We start from the raw sequence: 25,331 nt of genomic DNA, 5'->3' as shown, positions 1-25,331 counted from the left end.
GTTGTTGCTCAATATTTGTAACCATTTCATGAACATGGATGTGCAGATGGAACCTACGGTAGCGGGTCTGACGGTTCCGCCTGAGATCTGAAGCCATTTAGAGTCATGCGTTTTCTTAACACACTATCAGTGGCGCCCCAAAGGGGTGGCCAATCATAAGCAAATTATTAAAAGAGAAGAAAACATAAATATACACCCTTCCACTGCTCTGCTGCCCATCAGTTTCAACTGACTGAGAACAGCAAAACCAACCTCCACCTGTGGGGGCGATAATGTCCCACACAGGCTTTAGTGCTTCGACAGAAAAAGAAGTAGAAGAAGCAGTTGACAATAAGCAATAGAATTAATAAAATTAAAAACGCATCTTTTGTAATCTGTGAGAAAGTACACTGACTGCGTGTCAATTTACAGACAATAATGTGCATTATCTAATTTTCTTATGTTCTTTCAAAATGTTTGTGTTTCTCAGAATTGAGGTAAAAGTGAAGTGCAGTGGTGTTTATTGTCGTTTTAACAGAAAAGAGTCGAGGAGCATTCATCGAAAGCCCATAGCTGAATTCAGTCCGATCATTAAAAGCCCAATTTGGTATGCCACCCCACGATGTTCTCTAACCCCCCACACCACCACCCCCCACCCCCCGCCAGCCCATTGACAACTTTCTGGACACTGCACACCATGTGCTCTCCAGCTCCGCTGGCCGGTGCCGAGCCTGGTTGTTCACGGACGTGACGAGCATGGGAAGTGCCAGTTCATCTGTTTGGCGTTTTTATTGTTGGATGGTTCTAACACACTGACTCTCGCACAAATACACCGCGAGGAATAATGCCGCGCAAAATGAAAGGCATTGTTCAGTAAAGATCTCAATCTCACATTATGACACACTCTGCTGCAGTGTCTTGCCCAGCGTGTAACAGGATATTACACACACACAAACACGCTCATATTTAACATATACATGTGCAAAGAAGACTGGAGATGCAGAGTCGCTACAGATGTGAATGATGTTATGATCTTTATCTGGCAGGTCCACTTTTCTCTCTCCCTCCTCGTGTCGTTTTTCTCTCACTGCTTTTTGTTTACCACCATTAGTGTTTTCTTACCATTGCTTTCGTCTTTCTTTCTTCTAGCTTCTAGCTTCAGTCATTATCAGATTAGATCTGTCTTCCTTCTCCATTGGGCCTCAATTGAATTTTGTTGATGAGTTTCCCATGCTTTCATCCTTTCACGTTCCTTTCTGACGGCTCCGCTTCCATGTTACATTGCATTCAACTTCTCACCCATTCACCTCTCCTCCTGTTGGACTCTGTCTTTGTCTTTGCGTTTCTTTCCTTCTATAAACTCTTGCTCGTTGGTTTTACCCTTTCAGCTTGTCTTTTCTTCTTCTCTCTGCCCTCCTCGTTTTGTGTGTTGTTTCTTCCCTCTCCTCTTCTCTTTTCATCTCTACTGTCTCTTGTAATCTGTCTGGGGACAGCTCAAGTCAACTACGCTCTGTGTGAAACAAGGAAAAACAATCAATCTAGGCTATAGTCCAGTTTATTGGCAATCATTGCAGATTGCAAGTGCTGTATCTCCTTGCTCTGTGGACGCGAAAAAAAGGATACACAGACGTGTGTAAAGCAAATGGGAATTTAATCTAACGGCTCTGAAAAGTTTTTCTGTCATGTCCTGTCAGTGTTACAGGGAGACGTGACAGTGAGCTGACATGAGAAACGTTGGATTTGAAGTGGGAACATTGCAGTTGGTGCTGAGCCACACTGACACTTCTGAGGGATTGTCTTTCATTTTTTAACCCAAAATACAAAATCAGAACTCTGGCCAACAAGAAAAACACATGTGGTCTCTAACAGAACTTAAAAATGTAATCAGACATCAATAAATATGGGGAGCACTATCGTCAAATTCTGTGAATCTTTGTTTGGTTTTTAAAAAAACAATGCAAAAAGTCCACGCTCAGCTTATTGTAAACATATTTTCTCACCTCTGCTGTTTTGCATTAAAAAAACATTCCTGCAAAATTCAGGACTAATAATGTTGCTATTACTGAAATGAATCAAATCCTTCAGGGAATGAGAAGGTTAAATGCACATTCTGGGCTAATGTGGAGGAAAGGAGAGTAGATCATTCCCGCGCTCCTCCGTCTCCTCTGTGGGAGGAAGGAGCCCTCTCCTTGTCCTCATAATGTCTTAAACCTTGGCAAAAACGTACAATTCTCAAGTGCCCGTTCATGCGGGTATTGGTGTGTCTCGTCTGGTATTTCCAGCTCAGCTGTGCAATTTGCATAAAAGCACAAGATTACACTGCAAGTGGCATTCAGACCCCGCTGGCTCCGTGTCGGTGAAAAAGTTATGACATTTTGCCTGAAAGCAGTCTGGACTAAATAATTCCAGCTCTAAAAGGACTGTTTGTTCCTACACATATTCCAGGCACAGGTCAGATTTGTCTGGTGTGAGATTTAAAGAACATCAGCTATTATGAAATGTTTCAGCTGATACACTTGGCACACTTGAAGCAAACTAAATCTAGGCATACTTGAGTTAGAATAAATTTTCCTAATATTTCAACGTTTGAAAGATTATTCCAATCTGGGAAACAAAAGAATAAAGAGCACGGTGTTGACTTTTGCCGCCTGTGCATAACTGCTACATCCACACAGAGGTATCTCCTTTAAAAGCAGCGGAGCCACAATAATAGACAGCAAACTGTAATCTGTGGGAATCAAAACCATTTTTCTGTTGTGTGTCTGCGTGTCCTTTACTCTAAGATGCAACCATGAATAGGATTTCATAGCAAACGTGGTCCTGCGGGTTTGCAGATGTTATGATGAGACAGGGGTTTTTCTCTGTTAAGTCAATCTGTGATTGGAATTCAATTGTAGAAAGGTTTTAGGGGACTATGTTTGCTGCACAAACAATTCCACATTGATTGATTGATTGATTGATTGATTGATTGATTAATTGATTGATTGATTGATTGAAACAACTAGACAGATGTGTTAATTCCTTCGTGTTTAATGTAAAATGCCATAAAACTAGCTTTTTAAAGTAAACAAACATCGATAGAAAACCTCCTCCTCACCTCCAATAAGATGAACCATAGTCATTTGTTCTGATTGGATTACCTTGGACATTAGTGTTGCCATGGTAACAATATGTTTTTGTATCTTTACATGTGAGAGAGATGTCAGAGTGAGAGGCTGCTGCTGGGCAGCATCGTCTGACTGTGTAATGACTTTGACTGTTTCTGTCCAAATTCACCTTTTAATTTGTCGGTCAATCAACTGTACACATGCTGGTCCAATAAACACTGCATTGTGCCATTTCGATATTATTAGAAGCAGAGATTGTTATCACGACCCCTGTGCTCAGGAGACACTGTGAGTGTTCTGTGATTTACCGTTCAATCTGTGTAAGCGTGCACCATTCGTCTGAGTTAACATTGTACACAATCGACCGCGTTTGGTCAGGAATAATGGGCACCGGGGTTTGACACATAGCTGGGTTAGTCGCAGGTAAATCAAGAAAATTACCCTAAAGACAGCTTTTTTTATGAATCACAGTTTTCAAGTCAATTGAGAAGAATAAATGAGAAAAAATGAGCCGAGCGCTCCTCATCTGTCACGCGTGTCATCCAGGAACGTGTGCATACGTGTGCACGGACTTGAGGTTCGGGCCTGTGAGTCACTGATCTGCCAGCTCATCAGTGGCCTTGTCTCCTTTTTTTTTTTCAAACTTTTACATACCCAGCAACAAGACGGAGTACTCTAATATGAAAGGCTTCGTTTTAGCCTATAAACGTCCAAGAAATCAGACTTGAAAGGCAAAAATTGAATTGTCGTTCAAATGAATCAAATAGAAGCTCTAAGAGAGTGTGTGGGTAAGGGATATTTTCCCAGTCCATTAGTGCACTTTAGGCATTACTCAACTGTGTTGTTCGGTTACTTTCAGAAGATTTTTAGAAGCTGTCCATTGATTAAGAAGAAGCCGCCTTAGCTCTCACATTAGGGAAATAAAGTGATCAGTCATCGTCCAGAGAGCTCTTCTCTTCTCAGAGTGACCCTGAGTCCTCACGTAGGTGTTTCATATAATGCTGTGTACTGTACAATGTGCTTAATGTGAACCTGCACTGAGACTAAAACTAGCATCAACATCTGTGCACCAAATTTACATACTGCACATGTATCCAGGTTCTGATCAGCTCCAGCCGTTCATAGGTCATTATCACAGGAATGTGACGGACAGAAAACCTGGAGGAACAATTGCCTCCGGCCACCGCGTTGGCTGTGCACATGAATAATGAGCGTGCGTTAGCCACAGCGTCCTGCGCCGCCTCTTCACGCGACGGCGCCGTTTTAACCGTTTACTTCTTAGAAACGAGCACTCGCCGGACGCCGTGTGCGTCTCCTCTTTAATTACTGCTTAGCATTAAGGAAATTCCCGCTCCCGCCGCCGGTGGAATCCCCTCCTCGCGCTCCGCCGGTGGCTGTTTTTAGATTTTGAGGTGGGAACCCGGGCAACGATCGCATCGCACGCACCACAAGCACCTTTCCTCCTCCCCTGCACTTTCCCAACACTTCCTTTTCACTTCTCCGACACCTACTCCCCTTTCTTTCCACTAACGACCGTGCGGAAGCAGCCACGGGGGTGTTCCCTCGGAGCTGCAATTACGGCGCAGCTAAACGTGCTATCCTCTCTGCATATTCACCTCCAGTTATCGAGGCCCGGGAGTCTGTGCTCGCATGCGTCTGCGTGTGGTGTTTTCCTCGCCCCACTTATTTTCTGCCTCTTCCAGGGATTTCCATGCTGCACAGTCCAGATATTTCCCAAAGGTGTGACTATGTGGGTAACAGTGTTGGAGCGCGTGCTGGCTGCGTGATGACGAGCGGCTCCGTCCCAGAATGAGGTCTCTCTCGGTCTCGTGAGAAACCCCGACGCGAGGCCGCGCTCGGCGCCGTCCGCCTCCGTGTCTAAATGCGTCCAAGCGTCTCGCTCGCTTCCTCGCTAAGAGTCCGGCCGCGCGGCGCTGCGCCTGGTTCCACGACCAGAGACATCTGCAATCGGAGCCCTAACGCGATTACACAGGCAACGCGGCCGCGGGGGCTGGAGGGGATGGACTCCTCCATCTGGGTGCATGAAGGTGAGGCTGGTGGAGCTCCTCTCCTATCGGCAGCGACGCTGGTGTGGATCTCGCACCTCTTCCTCGCTCCCTTTCGTCCTCCTCCTCTCCCACCGGGCTGATTTGTGCCTCTGCTCTCGTACTTTGCCCTCCTTCTGTCCTGTCCGCTTTCTGTTGCCTCCTCTCGTCCCTTGGCCTGTGCTGTGATGCCACATTTTGTTAAAATTAAGATCTTGTTCCTTCCTCCCCATGGGCTTGTTTTTGTGTCCAAGTTTATTTATCTGTTCTGTTCCCTGACCTTCTTCTCTGTTTGTCTCCTCATAGACTTGACAGCTGGTGTCTGTATGAACGCATCCGTACCTGCTTTTCCTCCTCACAGCTCCTCGGCCTGTGCCGACCCTCTGTCCTGGTCACACAGGGGCAGTGGCATTCACTCACTCCCATTGACAGATGACTTTCCTAATGGAATTTAATTATTTATCCCTTCCTCGTGGCACTTTAGCCAGGAAAAGACCGTCAGCGTGAGCGCGAGGGAGGACAAGACAGGAGGAGGGGGGAGGAAGGGAGAGGCGCTCATTTCCTCCAGTGGAAAGAAACTGGATCACCTCCTTTTTGATGGGGAGACATGTCATTCAGATAGAAAAGTGTGCAGAGACGAGCTGTTGGAGTGAGGAAGAGGAGAGAGGTTCATAGACAGAATAACTCAATGTTTCACAGTCGGAGGAAAAGAATGAATGATTGTCCGACGCGGACAAAGTTCTCCAAGTGTGAATGAATAAACATGAGGCCCGGTGTTCTACTCTCTGCTTCAGACGAGCCCTGATTTCCTTTCATTCCCTTTGAGACCAATCTGAAGCGCAGCCTCGACCATCCTCACTCTGAATTTCGGGGGTTTACCTTGTGGCTGCCAGCTTTTTGTCCTCGTAATGTGACAGTGCAAATAGATTTAGGTCCCTGAGCTGCAAGTACGCACACAAACACACTCACCTAAACATTTGGAAGTCTTAGACGCGCTGTCTGTGCTTCCCTCTGCACTCGCTGTCACACACCTACCTCCTTCCCCGCACACCTCCTTCTTTTATCTCTTTCTTCTTTCTGTCTCTTCATTTTCTCTTTTTTTTGACTCTCGCTCTATCTTCCCCTTGCTCTCTCTCTCTCTCTCTTTCTCTCTGTCTCTCTCTCTCTCTGTCTCTCTCTCTCTCTGTCTCTCTCTCTCTTTCTCGCTGGGGATCCTAATTAAGCTTGGCTGCTCTTTGATGTTGTCGCCTTGGCAACAGTCACCATGACGAGGCTGGGTCTGCACACGCTCTCTCAAACTCACTCAGGCATGCACAAATACACACAAGTACAGTACACACACACACACACACACACACACACACACACACACACACACACACACACTCACACACACGCATATACACTGAAATCATTAAGAATAGAGCCAGTGTTTGACCCTCGGTTCAAATGGTGGCTTACACAATCAGTCAGGTGCGTGTGCGTGGGCTCCATATGTTTGTGTGCACACGGGGAGCGACAGGAGGAGAACGCGCACATCCTGCTGCTGGGCCAGATATAGATCATGACAAAAACATAGGGCGTTTGCATCTATAGGCAGCATCGTCGTGACGACAACGGCGATCTCACAGGCTTGTTCTGATCACCCGGCCTTCGGTTCTGTTGGGTTTGCTCCTCAGATAAATGTTGATCTTGCGACAAACCCAGGGGATGAATTGTGGTGAAAACCCCACTGTTTTGCATGGCGTTTTTACTGGAGGCACCTCAGCGTCTGGTAAAGTCAGCTGATTTACAACAGGGGAGTTCTCCACTCTCATCGCTCGTCCCGGCTCCGTGGTCTCTCTCTTTAACCTTCTCAGTAGACTGTAGGGGAGTCTTCTATTAAACCATTGCATTGTTTAGTATTTATCTTTTAAAGTTTCCTCATTTGTGTGTAAAAATAATATTTTTAGCCCTGCAAAGACTGACAGTGGTTTAAAGTCCTTTCTGGCTGCTCTCCCCCCGATAGCCTCTCGTTCCTATCTTTATCTCCTCATTTCCTTTGCACTTCATCCATCTCTTTCCTCTGCCTCCTCCTCTCATCAGCACCAAACCCCACCCCACCCCACCTCCACCCTCGACTCCTGCCAGCGTCGCCCGGAGGAGGGCCCCCGCCACGAAACCTGCTCCTACCACTTTTTGGTAACGGCGATCCAGGCGACAGGATCGAGAGTAACCACAGCAATTACCGCCGCAATACAACAACACGGCGCCCGCGGAGGGAAAACTGCAATTAAAGTCACATGCTTTAGGCATGGCTCAGCAGAGGGGTAGAAATAGCAGCGTAATGGTCTCCTTTAGAAAAAAACAGAGGATCGTGGTAATTATGAACCTGTTTTGTGTAAGAGCAGCTTTTTGGGATCACTTGGCATCTTGGGTTTAATTGACTAAGACAAGAGTTACATGAAAACGAGCCAAAGCACTGTGTGGAAAATGAATAGATTACTGATTAGATGGATGCTGTTTCACATCCCAGTAAAGAGACATTCACCCCAAATTGCTGCTGGTTCTGTTATTATTGGATCAGTCAGCTGTACTGATGGGTGGACTGTGCCAGCGGAGGATTACGCTGAAAAGTTGTAACTCGCGTGCTTCCTGTGTCCCGGCAGCTGTTCGTCATCGACAACGGGGCGGACGACTGGCGCATCGCCATGACGATGGAGCGGGTGCTGCTGATCGCCCTGGAGCTGCTGGTGTCGGCGGTGCACCCGGTGCCCGGGGACTTCAAGTTCCAGTGGCGCGCGCGGCTGGCCTTCTCGTACGCGCCGTCGCAGGCCGAGGCCGACCTGGACATGGTGCTGAGCGTGCCCATGTTCCTGCGCCTCTACCTCATCGCCAGAGTCATGCTGCTGCACAGCAAGCTGTTCACCGACGCCTCCTCCAGGAGCATAGGGGCCCTGAACAAGGTCAGAACGCGTTGTGGTGGAGGAAGTGTGCGTGTGCTCCGCATGCGTTGGTGGGTGTGGCTTTCAAAGGGTCGGCTCCGCTGTAAAGGTATTCTACTGGAGCGCTCTGCTTTGATCCGTCTGTGTCTGTGGCCTCTTTCATCCCTGGCCTCTGTCTCAAGTCCTTCCTTCGACTCTGTCCTCTGTTCTCTCTTTTCATCTACCACGTATTACTCTCATCGCCTGCGTGGAGGCTTCTGGTACTACTTGCATGTTGGGCTCACGTTTGGAATGAAACATGAGCCCGGTGTTGCGCGCGGCTCGAATGGGCCGTGAAAAGCAGGGAGAACAATGAGATTGCATTAGGAGAAACGTGCGCAAGCCGTGGGGGAAATTGGTGTCACGCCTGTAATGACTCTGAGCGCTAAACATCCCTGAATCCAGCGGCGCTTTGTGGAAATATGCAAACGACAAGGACGAGGGCAGCGGGAGCGACGGAGTGGATTTCAGATGAGTAATTGAGCAGGTTGCGAGAGTCTCTGCGATGGCGCCTCTCTCACCCCCGGGGTGCGGTGATGGAGAGACGAGGTGAAGCCGCCATTGAAATGCAGCTCTAACATGACAAGTCATTCATCAGCCGCTTAACCCTTCCAGGGCCGCGCGCCCGCTCCCGGGCATCCATCAGGCGCAGGTCCATGCTCCGCCTGCTGACAAACGAGCCGACGGCGCTGACTGACAAAACTACACTCAAACGGGCCTGTTTCTCGAAGGCGCTGCAGAAACCTGCCACGCGGCCCGCGGAGCGGTTCCGCCGCTGGCTCGCTCACCCGCTCGCTCGCCCCTGAGTCCCTGTGTTTGTTTCCAGGTGCATTTTAACACCCGCTTCGTCATGAAGACCCTCATGACCATCTGTCCCGGGACGGTGCTGCTGGTCTTCAGCATCTCCCTGTGGATCATCGCCGCCTGGACCGTGCGAGTGTGCGAGAGGTCAGTACCGGAGGCGCTCGGCCCGGCCCGGCCCGGCCCGGCTCGCGTGTGCGCACGGGACTGAGCGTTGGACTGTGATTAGACGAGGAAATGAACATTGCAATTGGCAGGAAATATAATCTGAGACATGTGTGCGGCATAATCCATCTTTAGACGTCAGTTTATGAGGCTTTCTCACCAGTTGTACATTTAATTAGATCCAGGCACTGGAGTTGCTACTTCGTTTGTTGATTTAGTCTCTCAGTTCAACTAAACTCTAAAAAAACACACGTTTATATATATAATGTTCAATCAGACACCTTATTATATTTGGGGGACACCATAATGAGGTTGTAGGAGTGGGATAGACATAAATATTTATTTGTTTGTTAACAACTACATGATGCACTGATGCATATTAGGACATGTGTGTCTGTAAATATACTGTTACTATACAGTATACGTTGAAGCTAGAACGTGCAGCTGTGAGGGACCAGGGTGCATTTTAAACAAGGCATGTGCCTTAGTAAGTAAACAACAATATGTGTTTGTCTGTTATTCATGAAGCTATAAACTGTAAATTAAATCGTTCTCTTACGTTTCAGGACCGGGGCTCAGATTTAATGTGCGCTGTAAATTTACTGATGAAACATCCCATGAGTGGAAAGTAGAAAAAACGCAGTCGTCACTGCTCATTGTCTTTTTCAGTTAAATCAAGGAAATATGGGGAAATGTCAGTTGGCTAATAAGCTTGATTAAATGCATCATTGCCCAGCTGCTGGGAAGCCATTGTGTGGTCCACATCCAACTTTAATTGGCGTTTCCTTTCATCTCTGCAAACCAAATTAACCAAAGAAAATAAAATGTAATTAAACTGCATGGAGCTGGGTACAAATTTAAGCAAACGGCCAGTCTCTTGCTTCAGGCAGGAGAAGTTCAGAGCTGTCGCCAACATTCAAGGCTAAAACTTACATTTTTGTGTTGAATAGTTTTGGTGAAAACAACTTTGTTTTAGATCTGTGCCGTGCTGGGTTGCTATGGTAACAGCAGGAATGATGGAGGCCGGAGATGCAGTGATGTGTTTTGTTCTGTGTCGCGTGTGGGACCAGTTGTGCTGCTTTAACACGTCCATGTTGACCCTCTGAGTGTGGATGCGGTCTGTCTTCAGGTATCATGACGCCCAGGACGTGACCAGTAACTTCCTGGGAGCCATGTGGCTTATCTCCATCACGTTCCTGTCCATCGGCTACGGAGATATGGTTCCTCACACATACTGTGGCAAAGGAGTCTGTCTGCTCACAGGAATCATGGTGAGTACATTTCCTCTCACTCGCTCTGTCTCTCTGTCTCTCTCTCTCGTTCGCCCGCTCTCCCTCCCCTTGGCAGTGTCCTCGCCGTTCAAAGGTCAGCAGATTAGACAGCATGCTGTCACTCGCAAGAGAAACTCTGCCATTTGTGTGATTTGAGCAGTCCTCCCTGAATTACCTGCATTTGTGCCACTGTGTGTGTGTGTGGGTGTGTGTGTGTGTGTGTGTGAGTGTGTGTGTGTGTGTGTGTGTGTGTGTGTGTGTGTGCGTGTGTGTGCGTGTGTGTGTGTGTGTGTATGTGTGTGTGTGTGTGTGTGTGTGTGTGTGTGTGTGTGTGTGTGGACTAGCCCTGGTCTGAACCTGTTGAGTAGATGTCTTGTACAGAGTCAGGTTCAGGTTAGACGCCCATTGAGGTCACCGTCAGGACATCATGCGAGGGGCTGCATCACATGCGTCCTCATTGCATAATGAAGGTCCCACCTTCCAGAGCCATGTCCTCCCACTCTATTTATCTCTGTCCGTCTGTCTGTCTTTCCATCTAGCTCTCTCTCTCTCTCTCTCTCTCTCTCTCTCTCTCTCTCTCTCTCTCTCTCTCTCTCCATCTCTCCATGTTTTCCCCTCTGTCCATGTCTCCTTCCCTGAGGCCATGTGTTTATTTCTATCTTCCGTCCATCTGTTAGTATCAGCGGTTAAGCTGCCGACTGCTCCTCTGTTCGCCTCGCTTCACAGGTGTTTTCTTCCTCAAAGTAGTCCTTTCTTTGCTTTGCTGCTTCTGTTTTTGACTTATTTATGTCTGCTCCTTGTCATTTTCCTCTTGTTATCTTCCATTTGTTCTAACTATAATTACAAGCCTTTGGAAATGTGTCTGGTTGGTGGACTGACTGTAGATTCTGTGCAGATGCTACTCATTGATGCTTTATGTTAACAGTGTTCTGTGGTTGCATTTGAATTGGCCTTTATAAAATGATATACGTAATGTGCACATAATGGCGTTTTATGTTTATAGGGTCAGGAAAGAAAAATGGAAGGCAGAGTTTCAATCATAGTTAATAATATTACACCGACTTACCACCATTATCACACTTTCAACCCTGTTTGGTTTGAAATGTCATTTTTATTAGTGTCAAGATTGCCACGTTTTTGGGTTGTTTTTTTTTTATTGCCAATAAGCGTCTTCTCACAGAAATGAAGCCAGTATCACAGATAAACCCACTAATTACAGCTGCTTTTAGGAAATGACTGATTACAGTCTTATTAATAATTGATGTGTTTTTTAGCTTAAGAAATGCCACGTGCATAACGATTACTGAAACATTCAGTGGCAAATAGTGTTTTAGCTCAACTCCGGGTTCAGGTTGTGTGTTGACACAAAAGGTTTACAACGATAATAGCAATTACATCCAATAAATGAATACCTTCCTTTATCTCGGTTATTACAACATTTAATTTTTCATTTATTTATAACAGTAGCTTGGTTTTGGTCAGTGCCTTAGTTAAAACCAAGGTGCTTAATTTCACCAGCTTCAGTGAACACCGCCTGTAAATAGAGTCGGTTTAACACCGAACATTAAACAAACCAGCTGGAGTCGGGCCGATGATCGATGGTCAATCACAAATATTGGCATGGAGATTTTTCTTGCTTTATATTTTGGCCGCTCAATTATGTTGCTGCAGTCGAAGGCCCAGTGAGCTGTGCTGTGTCTGTGCTGCAAAGACACTGTAAATAAGACTTGACGTGAGAAAAGAAATGATCCATACGACGTTTACAGTGATGTATCAAAGCCTGTAATGTCACATTACTGTGGGATCTAGGCTTGTGAATATGAACTACCAGTATTTTTAGTGTTTTTTTGTGTCTGAAGTCAAGGAGCGACAAACAGCAGTGATGCAGTGAATGAAGCTGCTGTCATGAAGCTCCAACATGCTTCTTTTTACCGTCTCTTCAAGTGTGGCCTGTGTTAACTACACACACACACACACACACACACACACACACACACACACACACACACACACGCACAGCTCATTTCTGCTGGCTGAATCATCTGAACTGTGTTTTACAACTGTTAATGCAATGTTAACACGCACAAAGACACAAAACACGAGGTGGATACACGTTGTCCTGAGCCCACTGCTGCCGACTGCATCCTCCACACAACACTGACACTGAGCTCAACATACACTCAGTACGACTCCCACACACACTCTCCTCTCCCGTCTCTCACACACAAATACACTACCGCTACACTCAGGGCTCCGAGTGGTTTATTTTGGTTGATCATCAGGGAAGAAGTGAGGATGCAGGTAGAAAGAGAAAGGTACGGCCGCCGTGCGTGATGGAGACCAGGCTCAGCAGGTGGTGGGAGGAAGGGGGAGAGAGGGGGAGCAGAGGGGACACACCGAGGGCAGAGAACGAGATGTGATTTCTTCCTGAGAGCTTGAGAATTATCGTAATGACTTTCTATAGGAGAAATCCTCACCCGTGTTACTATGACAACACATGGAGATCAACAGTGTTGGAATATACCACTGCCCCAAGGCTGCCAGGTGTGTGTGCGTGTGTGCGTGCCTGCGTGCGTGCGTGCGTGCGTGCGTGCGAGCGTGCGTGCGTGCGTGCGTGTGTGCGTGCGTGTGTGTGTGTTGTCTAATGAACGTTAGATTGTGCTTTCATTCATGCTCGTCAGGAGGCGCTAAGAGCATTTTGATGTGGTTGTGAGCAGGTTTGAGTGTCTGCAACACATAAAGGCTATAATTGTGACTTGTGTGAAGAAAAAGTGTGTCTTCATTCAGTAGTGGTGTATGAAAAGAAAGGGATCTCATCTGTGGAGCACAGACGGGTGAACCCCCCCCCCTCACGGGTAGCTCCAGTAGATGCTATGGTGGGGGAAGTGAGGGAAACACCCAGGCGTACGAAACAAATCACAGCAGCACAGCCATCATCGACTGTGTCACTCCGTGGAGATTGGACAGGGAACCCTGCTGGAAATGGATGCAGGCATGCGCACACACACACACATGCACATACTCACACACACACACACACACACACACGCTAGCACATACGCACAAGTTTGTCTTGACAAACCAATCAGCATCCCACTGTTTCTGACCATGGAGCACAATTTCGAACGCCCACACACACACACACACACGCACACGCGCACACACACACAAACACACACACACTTGTGCACACTCTGCCGTTGCCAATCATGGACGGCTCTCTCCGTCCTGAAGCTCAGACATGTATGAATGCTCCCCGAGAGATGTCCACCGGCTTTAATCATATTTTATTCATGGTTGTGGGAGCGAACACAGGCGGAGTGGATGCGCGCATGGATGCGGGCCCTGACGCTGCTGTGTGTTCTTACTGGACTGGACCAGGGCGCAGTTATTTCGGGCAGAGCTGCCTTATCGCTCGGGACCGTTCGCCGCGTCGCTCTCTCACTGGCTGCGTTTCTCCGCTTCCCGTCGCTCGCCGTGCGTGAGCTGAAGGGAGGAGCACTCATACATTTTCATTAAACACTCTTAATCTTAATTCACTGCTTATCAGGAGATATGTGACCTCATTAACATTGCCTTCTTCTCCGCGGTCCCCGTCTCCCCCCCCCCCGTGTTTCCTTCCTTCCTCATTTCTATTTACTCCACAGCTCCTCTCCTCTCTATCTCCCCCTCCCTCCCTTCGCTGCCTCCTTCCTCGCGGCGCCTGCCCCTTCACAGGCACCTGTGAGCGCTCAGCAGCCCCGCTGAAAACACCGTCTAATCTGAAAGTTAATTAAGTCTGCCTTCCTCCCCGTGTTCCTGCTCCTCTTCTCTTCTCAAGCATGTCTTTCTGCCTGAGAGACCGCTGTCACTCTCTCCCACGTGAATTCGCCGCGTGTCCCGTGTGGGTCGGGCCGGGCCACAGTCAAGCCGCTCCGCGTTTTACACTTCCACACTTCCTGCAGGCCCCGAGCGTCAGGTGAAAGGAGGAAATCTGACACCATGTAATTCAGAGTGACAGCATTTAATTAAAGGAAATTAGGTGGTGTCAATCGTGGATGTGTGTGTTTTTTTTTTTGTTATCTATAAAGGGCATATTTTTCCAGCTACATATAGGGACAATATAGAAGGGATCTCACACCAGATGGATTGGAAGTGAAAATAGACTTGGCTTCCCTCTGAACATGAGGAAATGTGGATCTGGATCCGAGCTTTGCCTCCTAATCCTCTCCCCTCTCCCATTCACTTCTCCTTCTGTCGCCGCTGCTCCGCTCCTCACATTTGTCCTCGCTGCCTTCATTCATCTGCTCCAATTCTCTGGCCGCGAGCCACCGCTTTAGCGATTCCTCCTCTGTAGCGACTGACTCAGTGCTCTGTGCTCTCCTCCTCCTCCTCCTCCTCCTCCTCCCATCGCAGGGCGCGGGCTGCACGGCTCTGGTGGTTGCCGTGGTAGCCAGGAAGCTGGAGCTGACCAAGGCCGAGAAGCACGTGCACAACTTCATGATGGACACGCAACTCACCAAGAGGGTGCGTAGGGTTTTTTTTGTGTGTGTGTGTGTGTGTGTGTGTGTGTGTGTGTGTGTGTGTGTGTGTGTGTGTGTGTGTGTGTGTTGTCTGACGCGTGAATGAGATCGTCACGCTGTTGCAGAAATAAAGCTGAACTATAATTTGCCTGCGCCATTGTGTCTCTAGCAGGAGTGTAATTTCTAAAAGTACAGTTTTTATGTGTTCTCGTCCTTTGGGGGAATTATCTCTGTATTTCAGGCTTTGTTTGGGAGAAAAGACTAAATGACTGAATGACTTGTCCTTTTGCTGCCCCTCCTTCCCAACCACCACTTTACACTATCAAGCTGTATTGTTGTGACAGAGCACTGTGTTATTTGAGTGAGTGAAGGCAATAAAAGGTCACCTCTCTCTCACTTCCTCCATTCTTCTTCTCCCCCATCTCCGATCTTTTTCCTCTCGATGCCCTTCTTTCCACCTGACCACCTCCAGTCTCCTCTGACATTTGTCTCTCTTACAGTAAATTCCTTTCGGCCCGTATCCGTCACCTTCTCTCCCGTCCCTCTTCTTCTTCGTCTTTCCGCCCCCCCCCCCCCCCCCCCCCCCCCTCCCCTGTTCCTTTTCAATTTTTCATACAGTTGAAAGACCCGAGCTGTAAAAATAGCTCCCATATCAAATATGTAGGGTACATTATGGCAGCAGGGTATCTGGGCGACTCAATGGGTTGCACTGATCAATAGTTTCAGTCAGAAATAATTTGTCTCTATTGGAACCAGACCCGATCTTCAAATCTGATCAGCCAGAATCTGGTTTTATAACATGTTTAACCACATGTGCAGATGTGTGTTTGTCCCGTATTAAAGGGTTCAACGGAAAATACTATTCACATAATTACACAGGATGTGCTCGTATAATATTTTATTTATAGCTTTTGAAAAGTGCATAAACTATAATAACCTTAAATAAGCCATAAATATAACATACTGAAAATAAAATTAACACGTAAAAAGAAACTTAAATAATGTCTTCAATAATTTTTCCAAAATGTAATATGAACTTAATAAAGACACAGAAAGTTTCCAAATTTGCTGTTTAATGACCGTCTCAGAACGAAGCCATGCTGTTCGGGAAACTCCCTGCAGCGCTCCGCAGTGAGATTTTGTGGTGAACCATGCATCAGATAACAGGGAGAAGGAGCATTTAGAGCACTGCTGTTTGTAGAGCACAGCGAAAGAAATATAAGTAGTTTGGAGCCATTGTGGGTGTTCTTAAAGTAACCGCACCGGAACGGCGCCAGCCGGCGCTGACCCAGAGGCCGGTGGTCACTTAGAGTGGACCACAGCATCAGGTAGTCTGACGACCCAGAGGATGCTCGTCAAACCAGTCAAACCAGTGGGGAGCAGCAACAACGCGCTGACACAGGTGTGACCAGACTCCAGACTTCGTGCACTGCAAAAAGTGAAGGTGAACTTACTCCAGTGCTAAAAAAGAAGTCATAATGTTACACAGAGAGTAAATACATGGTTGAAAACACTATAGCACCTATAACATCTGACAGGAGACAGCAACAGAATGTGGGGGAGGAAATAATGGCTGATCCTGCACAACGTAAATGGGCTTTTCCTTTATTTATTTATTTACAGCCCCTCTCTTTTCTCACACAAAATACATATCCAGGCATTTTGACATGAGTCGGTTATTAATCCAGATGTTTGCTCCTGGAATGCCAGCTGTCAAACTCACTGGACCCTTATTGAAATGCCTTTCACGATCCCAGTGTCATAACAGCAGCAGGGAATGAAGTGAGTGACGGACAAAGAGCTGCTGTTCACATCCAACATGATTGTCTGTCATTTTCAGACTGTCATCGTTTTGCAACTTTGTGTCATTGTATTTAAATCTGAGGTGATGCGGATCAACTGAGGTTAGAGCTCGATTGGAGAAAATAGTTGAAGGTGCGTTTGATCCTCCGCATGTAGCGGCTTCTCTTAAGGCGATGCACCGCTCGGTGACATTCACATCAATGAGTCTGGGACTTACGCAGTGGTAATTGTCTCCTGCCCTCTCTTACTGAGAGGGTTGTGAAGCGCCAAGCTGGAGGAGGGGGACCAGGAAGCAGAAGGAGCAGAGCTCGATGATGGGCTTTTGTGCATAGGATCAGGTTCAGGGTCACACACCTGCAGCGGAGCCCCGGGCTTCCTTTGTTCTCAGCAGATCACTGTAGATCCCAGAGCCAGAGACATATAAGCTAAGGTTATCATGGCGGCTGCATGTGTGATCATCGGACACCTGCTGAGCCACCAGCGACTGAAGGCTGTGTATACAGTAGTCACTAATTAACACATTCTCTGACATACCATCATAAGGAGAGACCCCAATCACTGCAGGCTTGTAATGAATAATGCAACTCAGCATCCTGCCATCATCCTATGTGCGCACACGCGCACAGACACACACACACACACACACACACACACACACACACACACACACACACACACACACACACACTGGGGCTTTCTACTTCACTGAGATGGTGTTTCCTTCCCTTTGAAGGATTAACAAGAATGTCAATTAAATGTCAATCAGCCGTGGACCCTGTTTGATGTCTTCTAACTTCAGAAGATGTCGGGCTTCCGACAGCGTCTCCTCTATTCGTCCTCTACAGAACTGCAGGGAGCCTTCTGCGTCTGTACTCCAGCTCATGTTTAGTACAGGTGATACTGGTGACACTGGGAGTGGACGCATCGCACAAGGCCTCCTGCTTGGATTACAGTGGACATTCATTACAGACCAGCCAACGTCTACCTGAAGTTAACCGCGTGTGAGAGCTTTAAGTGCTTGTTGTGTGCAGAGAGTTTAAGGTACCGGCTGCAGGAGTTTTCTGAGGCTCCAGCGCTCAAGTACTAGTTAATTCAGAGCGCTGCTGAAAGTCCGCGTGGTCAGAACGCCGCCCTCGACCTTCATGAAGCCCTCTTGACGCTGCAAAAATCAGGGCACGCTAAGTCAGTGGAACGGAGCGGCGTCTCCTTCCTTTTGACGGGGACGTGTCAATTAAAATGCACTCGCTGCAGGACTCGGCCGCCGACTCTGCGAGTTCTCCTCGCGGGCTCCTTCTGAGGTCACTGCTTTTATTTCAGGCTTTTACAATCTTCCTGTGAACTTCAAACCTGGCGTTTCTATAAATCTGCCTCTGAATGTGCGTCCTGCCTCCACGTGGGCCCGTCGGGTTCAGTTCAGAGTGTTGGCGCTGCACTCTGGAGCTGGAGGAGGCGCTCCTTCCAGTTCACACCTCCAACCGACCGGGAGCAGTTTGACTCCCGACGATCTCCGCTGCGCTGCTTCCTCCTCCCCACAGCCGCCAAACTCCTCCTGGCGCCTGTTTCATTCACACGCGTCAGATGAATGATAAATAGTGGTGCCGTAGTGCGACGGCGGCGCGTTCCTACTGTCAGTGAACGCACTCACACATCGGCCTCTGTTTCTGCGCCGTCCAGCGCGACCTGGTTCAGAACGCGTGCGATGCGGGCGTCTGCGGGTCAGAGTGAATGCGCCTCAGCCCGGCGCACGGACGCGATGGGCGGCTGCTTCCAGGGTCGTTGGCCCGTTTGTTTATGTGTCGCGGCTACCGCTAACATCACAGCCTCTAATTGCTAATTGCACACTGGGGTCGTTACGGGGTCATGGGTTGGAAGCCGTAGGATTCACTCTGTCTTTTTTAAATGTCACAGCTCAGTTCTTTCTTTCTCTCTTCTTTTTTTAATATATTTTAGTCATATTTTACTTGATTCTTGTAATGAATAATTGTAATATGGGGCATTTAAATGTCTCTATTTGTACTGATTAATACGCTACATGCTGCGATGTGGGAAGCCCTCGCCTAAACATGTTTCACATGTGCTGCACCTGCCATAAGGTGCCGTGTAGGGGAGCGGCCAGAGCAGCTCTTTGACCCAAACCAGCCATATGGCACCAACATGGCCGCCCAAGTACCAGCCATATGGTCCAGGCAGAGCTGCTGCTGCTGCTGCTGCTGTCATTTGGTTTTTCATGGAGAGCTGTTCCTGGTCTGCTAGTGGAGTTCCCACATCCCCCCTTGATTTGCACACAGAGTCCTACGAGCAGGGAGGTGTGTGTCTGATAATCTGTTGCCTGCATGTAGAGCGCTTCCCGGGATTTAAACGCAGGCTGGAACTTCATCGCCGTCTAATTAAATGGCCCAGAGGAGGCCGAGGCTCCTCTTCTGCTCGGCCGGAGAAGACGCCGGCCGTTGGAATGAGAGCCGGCGCGGTGAGCTGCGAGTGACAGACACAAGCTGCCATCGTTCATCACATGTTACTCAGCCGCCGGTGATTAATCAGCCGATAAACAGGATTTGACGTATTCGTTCAGTGATGGGCTCGTAGAGGCGAGGAGAATTAAAGAGCTCTCCAGAAGCGTGAATAAAAGTGGAAAAGCGGCGTTTTGGCAACAGACAGCCTGACTGCTTGTGGACGGACCCCGCAGCATCTATAGCATGAAGCCATCTTGGTGGCTGGACTTCCTGCCTGTCACATCTGCACAGCCCAGCTCCTCCTCCTCTCCTCATCTGCAGCCAATGCTGTGTTCTGCATGTCTGCATGCGTGTGTGTGTGTGTGTGTGTGTGTGTGTGTGTGTGTGTGTGTGTGTGTGTGTGTGTGTGTGTGTGTGTGTGTGTGTGTGTGTGTGTGTGAGCAGCCCTTGACTGCAGTGGATGGGTGCTGATTAGCCAAGCTGCCGGGGTCTTTTGTGCCGCTCAGACGGGGGTATAATTGTTCTTTGTTCAATGCTCCGCATCTCTTTGAAGTCTCTCATTCAATTCATGTCCTTACAGATTCTCTCTTCCTTCTCCTTTCTCCGTATCCACCCGCGCTTTTCTTTTTTTTTTTCCCTGGGCGTCAGACCCCTTTGTTGAAATTACATGGAAACCTATAGCGACATACAGTACACCATATACAGCAGCGATCCCTCTCCCAGAAATCGACCTCAAGCCTACACTGACATTTTGAGTCTGATCTTTATCCCATCACGGCAACCCCACATTCACGTGGTCCGATCTAAATGCATCTAAAGTGCATGTCTGACCTGTAAAATGGAGAAAAATACCGTCCTGCCTTTAATGCTGATGACTATCAGGCCTCTCAGGAAGTGTGTCGGCGATTCACTGGCCTTTGACGACTAGAGAAGCAGCTTGTGCTGTAGATGTGTGACTTTCAGCTGTCGTCATAATGAACTGGGAGATGTGTGGTTTTAATGAACTGCTCATAAGCAGCCAGCGTCCTGTGGCCTATTTGAGTTAGTTTAAAACGGTGTGTGTGTGTGTGTGTGTGTGTGTGTGTGTGTGTGTGTGTGTGTGTGTGTGTGTGTGTGTGTGTGTGTGTGTGTGTGTGTGTGTGTGTGTGTGTGTGTGTGTGTGTGTGTGTGTGTGAGAGAGGGAGACTCCAGTTGGTCCTCGGAGCTGTTTGTGTGCGCTTGGAAAGCACTGGCACAAAAGCTGGTGTGTAGTGAGACGGAGAGAATGAGGGCAGCTTCTAAGAGGAGAGGGACGGTTTGGTTTTTGATTTTTCTCTTTGCATGTAGACAAGAGAAAAACAGAGAACGGGGCCGGGCAAACCTGTTGCCTTCTTCGGTTGCCAGGGGATACCTGTTGCTAACAGTGTGTGTGTGTGTGTGTTTAGATAAAGAACGCGGCGGCTAACGTGCTGAGGGAGACCTGGCTCATCTACAAACACACAAAGCTGATGAAGAAGATCGACCACTCCAGAGTCCGCAAGCACCAGCGGAAATTCCTCCAGGCCATACATCAGTGAGACCACACACACACACACGCACACACACACACATGCACACACACACACACGCACACTCGTGCACGTAACAGCGTGGATACAACAGCACTGAGCTGTAAAAGCGTTTGAAATCAGCTGTGCTTTCTATCCACCCACAGGTTGAATCAACACTGATAGTCTGATAAAGTGCATAAGTCCCTACACATACACACACACATGCACGCACACACACACCAACAGAGAGACACACAAAATGAATCATTATCTACTAAAGGGCAGGTTCATTCCAGGCAAATACAGTTATGGGGCTAGATGATCAGTGCAATGTGTAATTTTAGAGACTCTCTGATCATCATATCATCTGCACTGAGGAGAGCTGCTGATACCGACACACACGGAGGAACCTAAACGCACCACTGTTTAGTTGCACGCGTGGCCGCAAGCGCTGCCGTGTGCTAATCCTCCATCTAGTGACTGTTTAATAATGAGAACACTGACATTTGCCTTCAAAGGCTAAACTCAACGGAAACTCTATAGGTTGTGTCAGAAAGACGGATCCTGGAGCTTGTGGGCTGTAAATGAGAGGCTCAATGTGAACCATGTCTGAATGGGCTGTGAGCATTTAAAAGCTTTAAACCTTTAGACAGGTTCTTCTTTCTAACAAGGTTTCTTCAAATTGGCTGTTCACTTTGCATTAGACGTACAGTAGGTGTTATTTGCACATGCCAGCCCTCTGCAGCCCCTGCGTGCAGCTGTGTTTGTACATTCAAATGCAGCCGCTCTCTGCAGGTACAAGGGGCTGAACTGGGCAAGGTGACCGCTTCACAGCGCTGTTGTCTGGGCCCCGAGGGATTAGCTCTCTGCACTGTGTGTTTACTGGGTTTCATGTGTATCTGTGTGTGTGTGTGTGTGTGTGTGTGTGTGTGTGTGTGTGTGTGTGTGTGTGTGTGTGTGTGTGTGTGTGTGTGTGTGTGTGTGTGTGTGTGTGTGTGTGTGTTTGCAGATTACGCAGTGTGAAAATGGAGCAGAGGAAGCTCAGCGATCAGGCCAACACACTAGTGGACCTCTCAAAGGTGAGACGCACACAAGTCTGCAGACACGTGCCGGTCCACGCGGCACGGTGGTTCCCCCCTAAATATATACCACAGCATTCCTCTCTTTTCATGCTGACCTGCCCATTTCTGTGGCATTGCGTCGCCTAGCAACGGGAACAAGTGTTAAAACAGGAATGACTGAGTGAGAGAGAGCGAGGAGGAAATGAGAGGAGGGAGGGGAGGGCTCATGTTTTTCTGTTACAGTGTGGGTGTTTGAGTGCGAATGCGAGTGCGTGTGTGTGTGTGTGTGTGCGTGTGTGTGTGCGTGCATGCGTGTGCATGTGTGTGTTCACTAACAAGGAGACTAGCTTGGAGTGTGTGTGTTTCTCTCTCTCCAAGTAGCAATTCCTTCAGCACCAAATATTTTGCAATGATGCCATCTCAATGACTCCAGCTCAATTGGCCACTTGTGTGTTTACCATGGTTACGGAGGCCGGGGCGTGCAAGTCCCCTTTGATTCTCTCTCTCTCTCCTCGCGTTCCTCACAGCGTTATAACGCCCACATAGAGACTTCCCTCCAGCTTCTCCGTCCTTCCAGCTTCGTTTTTTTCCCCATCTTCATTAGTGCCGTGCTCCTCTGCAGCCCATTTCGTCTGTTTGTCATCGTTTTAAACTAGCTTTATTGAGGCACCCCTGTTTGAGTCCTCTCCTCTCCTCCCGCAGATGCAGAGCGTCATGTACGAGCTCATGTCGGAGCTCAACGACCGCAGCGAGGACCTGGAGCGCCAGATGCTGTCCCTGGAGCAGCGGGTGGAGCAGCTCACGGCCGGGTTCAGCGCCCTCCCGGCCCACCTCTCGGCCACGCTCAGCGCGCAGCACGCCGCCCTGGTCCACCTGCTCCGGGAGAGGGACGCGAGGGACAGTAGCAGCAGCAGCAGCAGGGGCGGATCAGGGGGCGCCGTGGTGCCTCTGTCCCCGGCGCCGTCTCTCACCACCGCTTCGGCTTCGGTTTCTCCGGTCCAGGTCACGGCCGCAGCACCAACCCCGGCCCAGGTCCCTACTTTAGCCTTGGAGTCTCCGCTGTCGCCCCCGCCGCTGAGTCCAGAGGCGGTTCTGGAGGCGAGCCCCAGCCCGAACACCTGCACCTCTAGCTGCTGAGGGCAACTGTGAGCGACGCGAAGGGGACAAACGTGGACGGATAATTGGAGAGAGGGGCCCGCGCTAGTCCTGTCTCCTCAGACTAATAGCAGACGAACGAGGTGGGAGGAGGGCGAGATGAGGTGGTCCTCCGAAACTAACGCATCACGAGGGAGCGATGATGACAGGACGAAGAAGAAAAAAAAAAAGTTTGGCGAAGAAATATTGAGAAGAAGATGGAGCGTTAGAATGAATGATGGGACTTGGGGGCGCTTTCCTTGACAAGGGAAGGAGAAGACAAATGGAGATAAAATGGAGACTCTAAAAGGTGTGAGGCAGAGGAAGGATGTCAAGAGGTTGAGAAATTGAGGTAGAGAGGATAAGAAGGGGCAACGAGAGAGGAGGAGAGATAATGAGGAATAATTATGAACTCCGAACTCCTAAATGGAATCTACTCCAATTACTAAAAAGGCCTTTTATTCCCAATCTCTCTCTCCCTTCATCAGGAATTAATGACCATGACTTTTTATCCTTATGATGTATTTTATATCTGAATGCTAATTGTGTGTTAACAAGCATCCCTTTAATAGAAGGTTCAATCAATAAGACCACAATAAAAAAAAAGACTAGTGGCATGCAAAGACCGCACACGCACACACACAAACACACACACACACACGATACTGACTCATCATCCATGCAATACAAGGTAACGCAGCACAAACATAATGACACCGTCGTTCACGACACACACTCCTACCAACAAACAAATAAATGCACTAGCCCACAAAAGAAGCCTATACTGCCAAGCACTCAGTGCAACGTGAGTCTTCACCGGCCGCTGCCAAACAATGTAGACGCACCGTAAAGCACCGCTCGTCCAGTCTCATTCGGCGGCTCGTGGGCGTGAGCTGATGCAGTAGTTCAGACGTACAATGAACCGCCGTGGCCCCTCAGCCGCTATTTCACATCTGCTTCACTGAAACGGGTTTGATTTCATTCAACGTGGGCCCCCGGTGCTAATGAAAAACCTGGGGAAAAACGCGCGCCAGCTGTTTTCAGGTGCATTAATACTGGAAGGGGCTTGTAGAAGAGCGGGTCAATAATACACGTTTAAGGTGACGCATCAATCTGCTCGATTCATTCTGAAGACGGCTTTGAAACCGTTTCTGAAGCAACAACACAGAGCTTTGCACAAACTTGATGTTCCGCATTTAGCAAACCTTCATTACTAAAACATTTTCTGGAGCCTGTCTATCCTGAGGCATACCAAAATAACAATCAAAACTATCCATCAATAATAGATGCTCAGATGTTCCTTCTGCTTAGACATGACCCGAGTCAGTGGACGTAAGAGGGTCTGTTGTTTAGCTTTCACGTTCTCTTACTTGTCTAGGTTTTACATCAGTAATTGAAGTGACGACTAAAATTCCAACCGCGTTGCCGTGAGTCCATGTGGCTCGTGTGCCTCCTTATGAATGGCTGCACCTACTGCCATGCTTCTGAGCTCGCAGCCCCAAAACAACAACTGTTATCATGAATGTATTCCGTGTAAAGCAACACACTCAAACACTCGGGCTCGCTCAATCACTTAAACTGCCACGCAGACACAGCAGCAGACGCCCACACGCGCGCACACGCAGATATACACACACCTCGAAAACCAAAGTGCTCTCTCTTAAATGGACTTCAACAAGAGGCAGGGAACACTGCTGTCACTGGGGACAAAAGATAGCAGGAGGCGTTGCAGATATCCTGACAATATTTCTGAGGGAATAACTGTGAAACTCTGGGCATGGACTGCATGGGTGTACGCAGACTACTCACACACCAGGCTGGAGTGCAGATGAACACAAGGGAACACAAATAAAACTTACAAAGGATAAATGGCCATGAAGGAACAGCTGTTCGTGAAATAAATAAAACAGAAAGAGAGACTGAGGTATATCTGAGAGGAATTATAATGGTGTGAAACGAGACAAGCCTATCCTCGTTTGGGAAACAATAGTGAAAACTGTCTTATAGCGACACGCCGTGGCCGGAATACTGAACTACACACGCTTGGACTATTGTACAGTATGCTGTTAACGAAATCTAGCTTTGTATCGCTTAGTCTTTTCTACCATTATGATTAAACGCAGTTATAGCTGATATCTAATATTACTAAACTATAGTATTATTCTCATTCGTCATGACAATTATAATATATGTATTATCAATACGTTAAATAATTATGAACAAGGAAAGTGCCGTTTGAGGTTGAAATTATTTTGTAATTTTATTTTATCAGAGAGAATTAATAAAGTATATATCTATAACATCACAGCTTCATATTTTTTGCGTTGTGGTTAATGTATTTTTTTTCATGTCTGTTTATTTTCATACGTGCGTCGGATTCTCTGCATTTCCTGCATTCCTGCATTCGTCTTCATTTTTCGTCCCTAATGTAAATTGAGTTATAGTGATTTAATTGACTCGTACCCATCTATATGAACTATATACAATTACGAAACTTATCTCTTGCTCGTCTTTAGGTTGC

At 48.0% G+C, this 25,331-nt stretch overlaps 1 protein-coding gene across 2 annotated transcripts in view; it reads left to right on the top strand.

Moving 5' to 3' along the window:
- The window catches only part of kcnn3 (potassium intermediate/small conductance calcium-activated channel, subfamily N, member 3), a 36,632-nt gene extending 11,520 nt beyond the window's left edge, over nucleotides 1–25,112 (top strand). For both annotated transcript variants that reach the window (XM_029130103.3, XM_029130101.3), the window contains exons 4-10: nucleotides 7,780–8,076; nucleotides 8,921–9,042; nucleotides 10,190–10,331; nucleotides 14,727–14,837; nucleotides 20,511–20,638; nucleotides 21,625–21,694; nucleotides 22,379–25,112. In XM_029130103.3, the coding sequence (XP_028985936.1) occupies nucleotides 7,780–8,076; nucleotides 8,921–9,042; nucleotides 10,190–10,331; nucleotides 14,727–14,837; nucleotides 20,511–20,638; nucleotides 21,625–21,694; nucleotides 22,379–22,813 (1,305 nt within the window). In that variant the 3' untranslated portion in view covers nucleotides 22,814–25,112. The remainder of the gene's footprint in view (nucleotides 1–7,779; nucleotides 8,077–8,920; nucleotides 9,043–10,189; nucleotides 10,332–14,726; nucleotides 14,838–20,510; nucleotides 20,639–21,624; nucleotides 21,695–22,378) is intronic.
- Nucleotides 25,113–25,331: the final 219 nt, after the last annotated feature.

Source organism: Betta splendens, chromosome 16, assembly GCF_900634795.4.
Source record: "Betta splendens chromosome 16, fBetSpl5.4, whole genome shotgun sequence".
Taxonomy (NCBI): Eukaryota; Metazoa; Chordata; class Actinopteri; order Anabantiformes; family Osphronemidae; genus Betta; species Betta splendens.
Note: the sequence above shows the minus strand (reverse complement) of the source record. Positions and strands in the feature narration are given on the sequence as shown.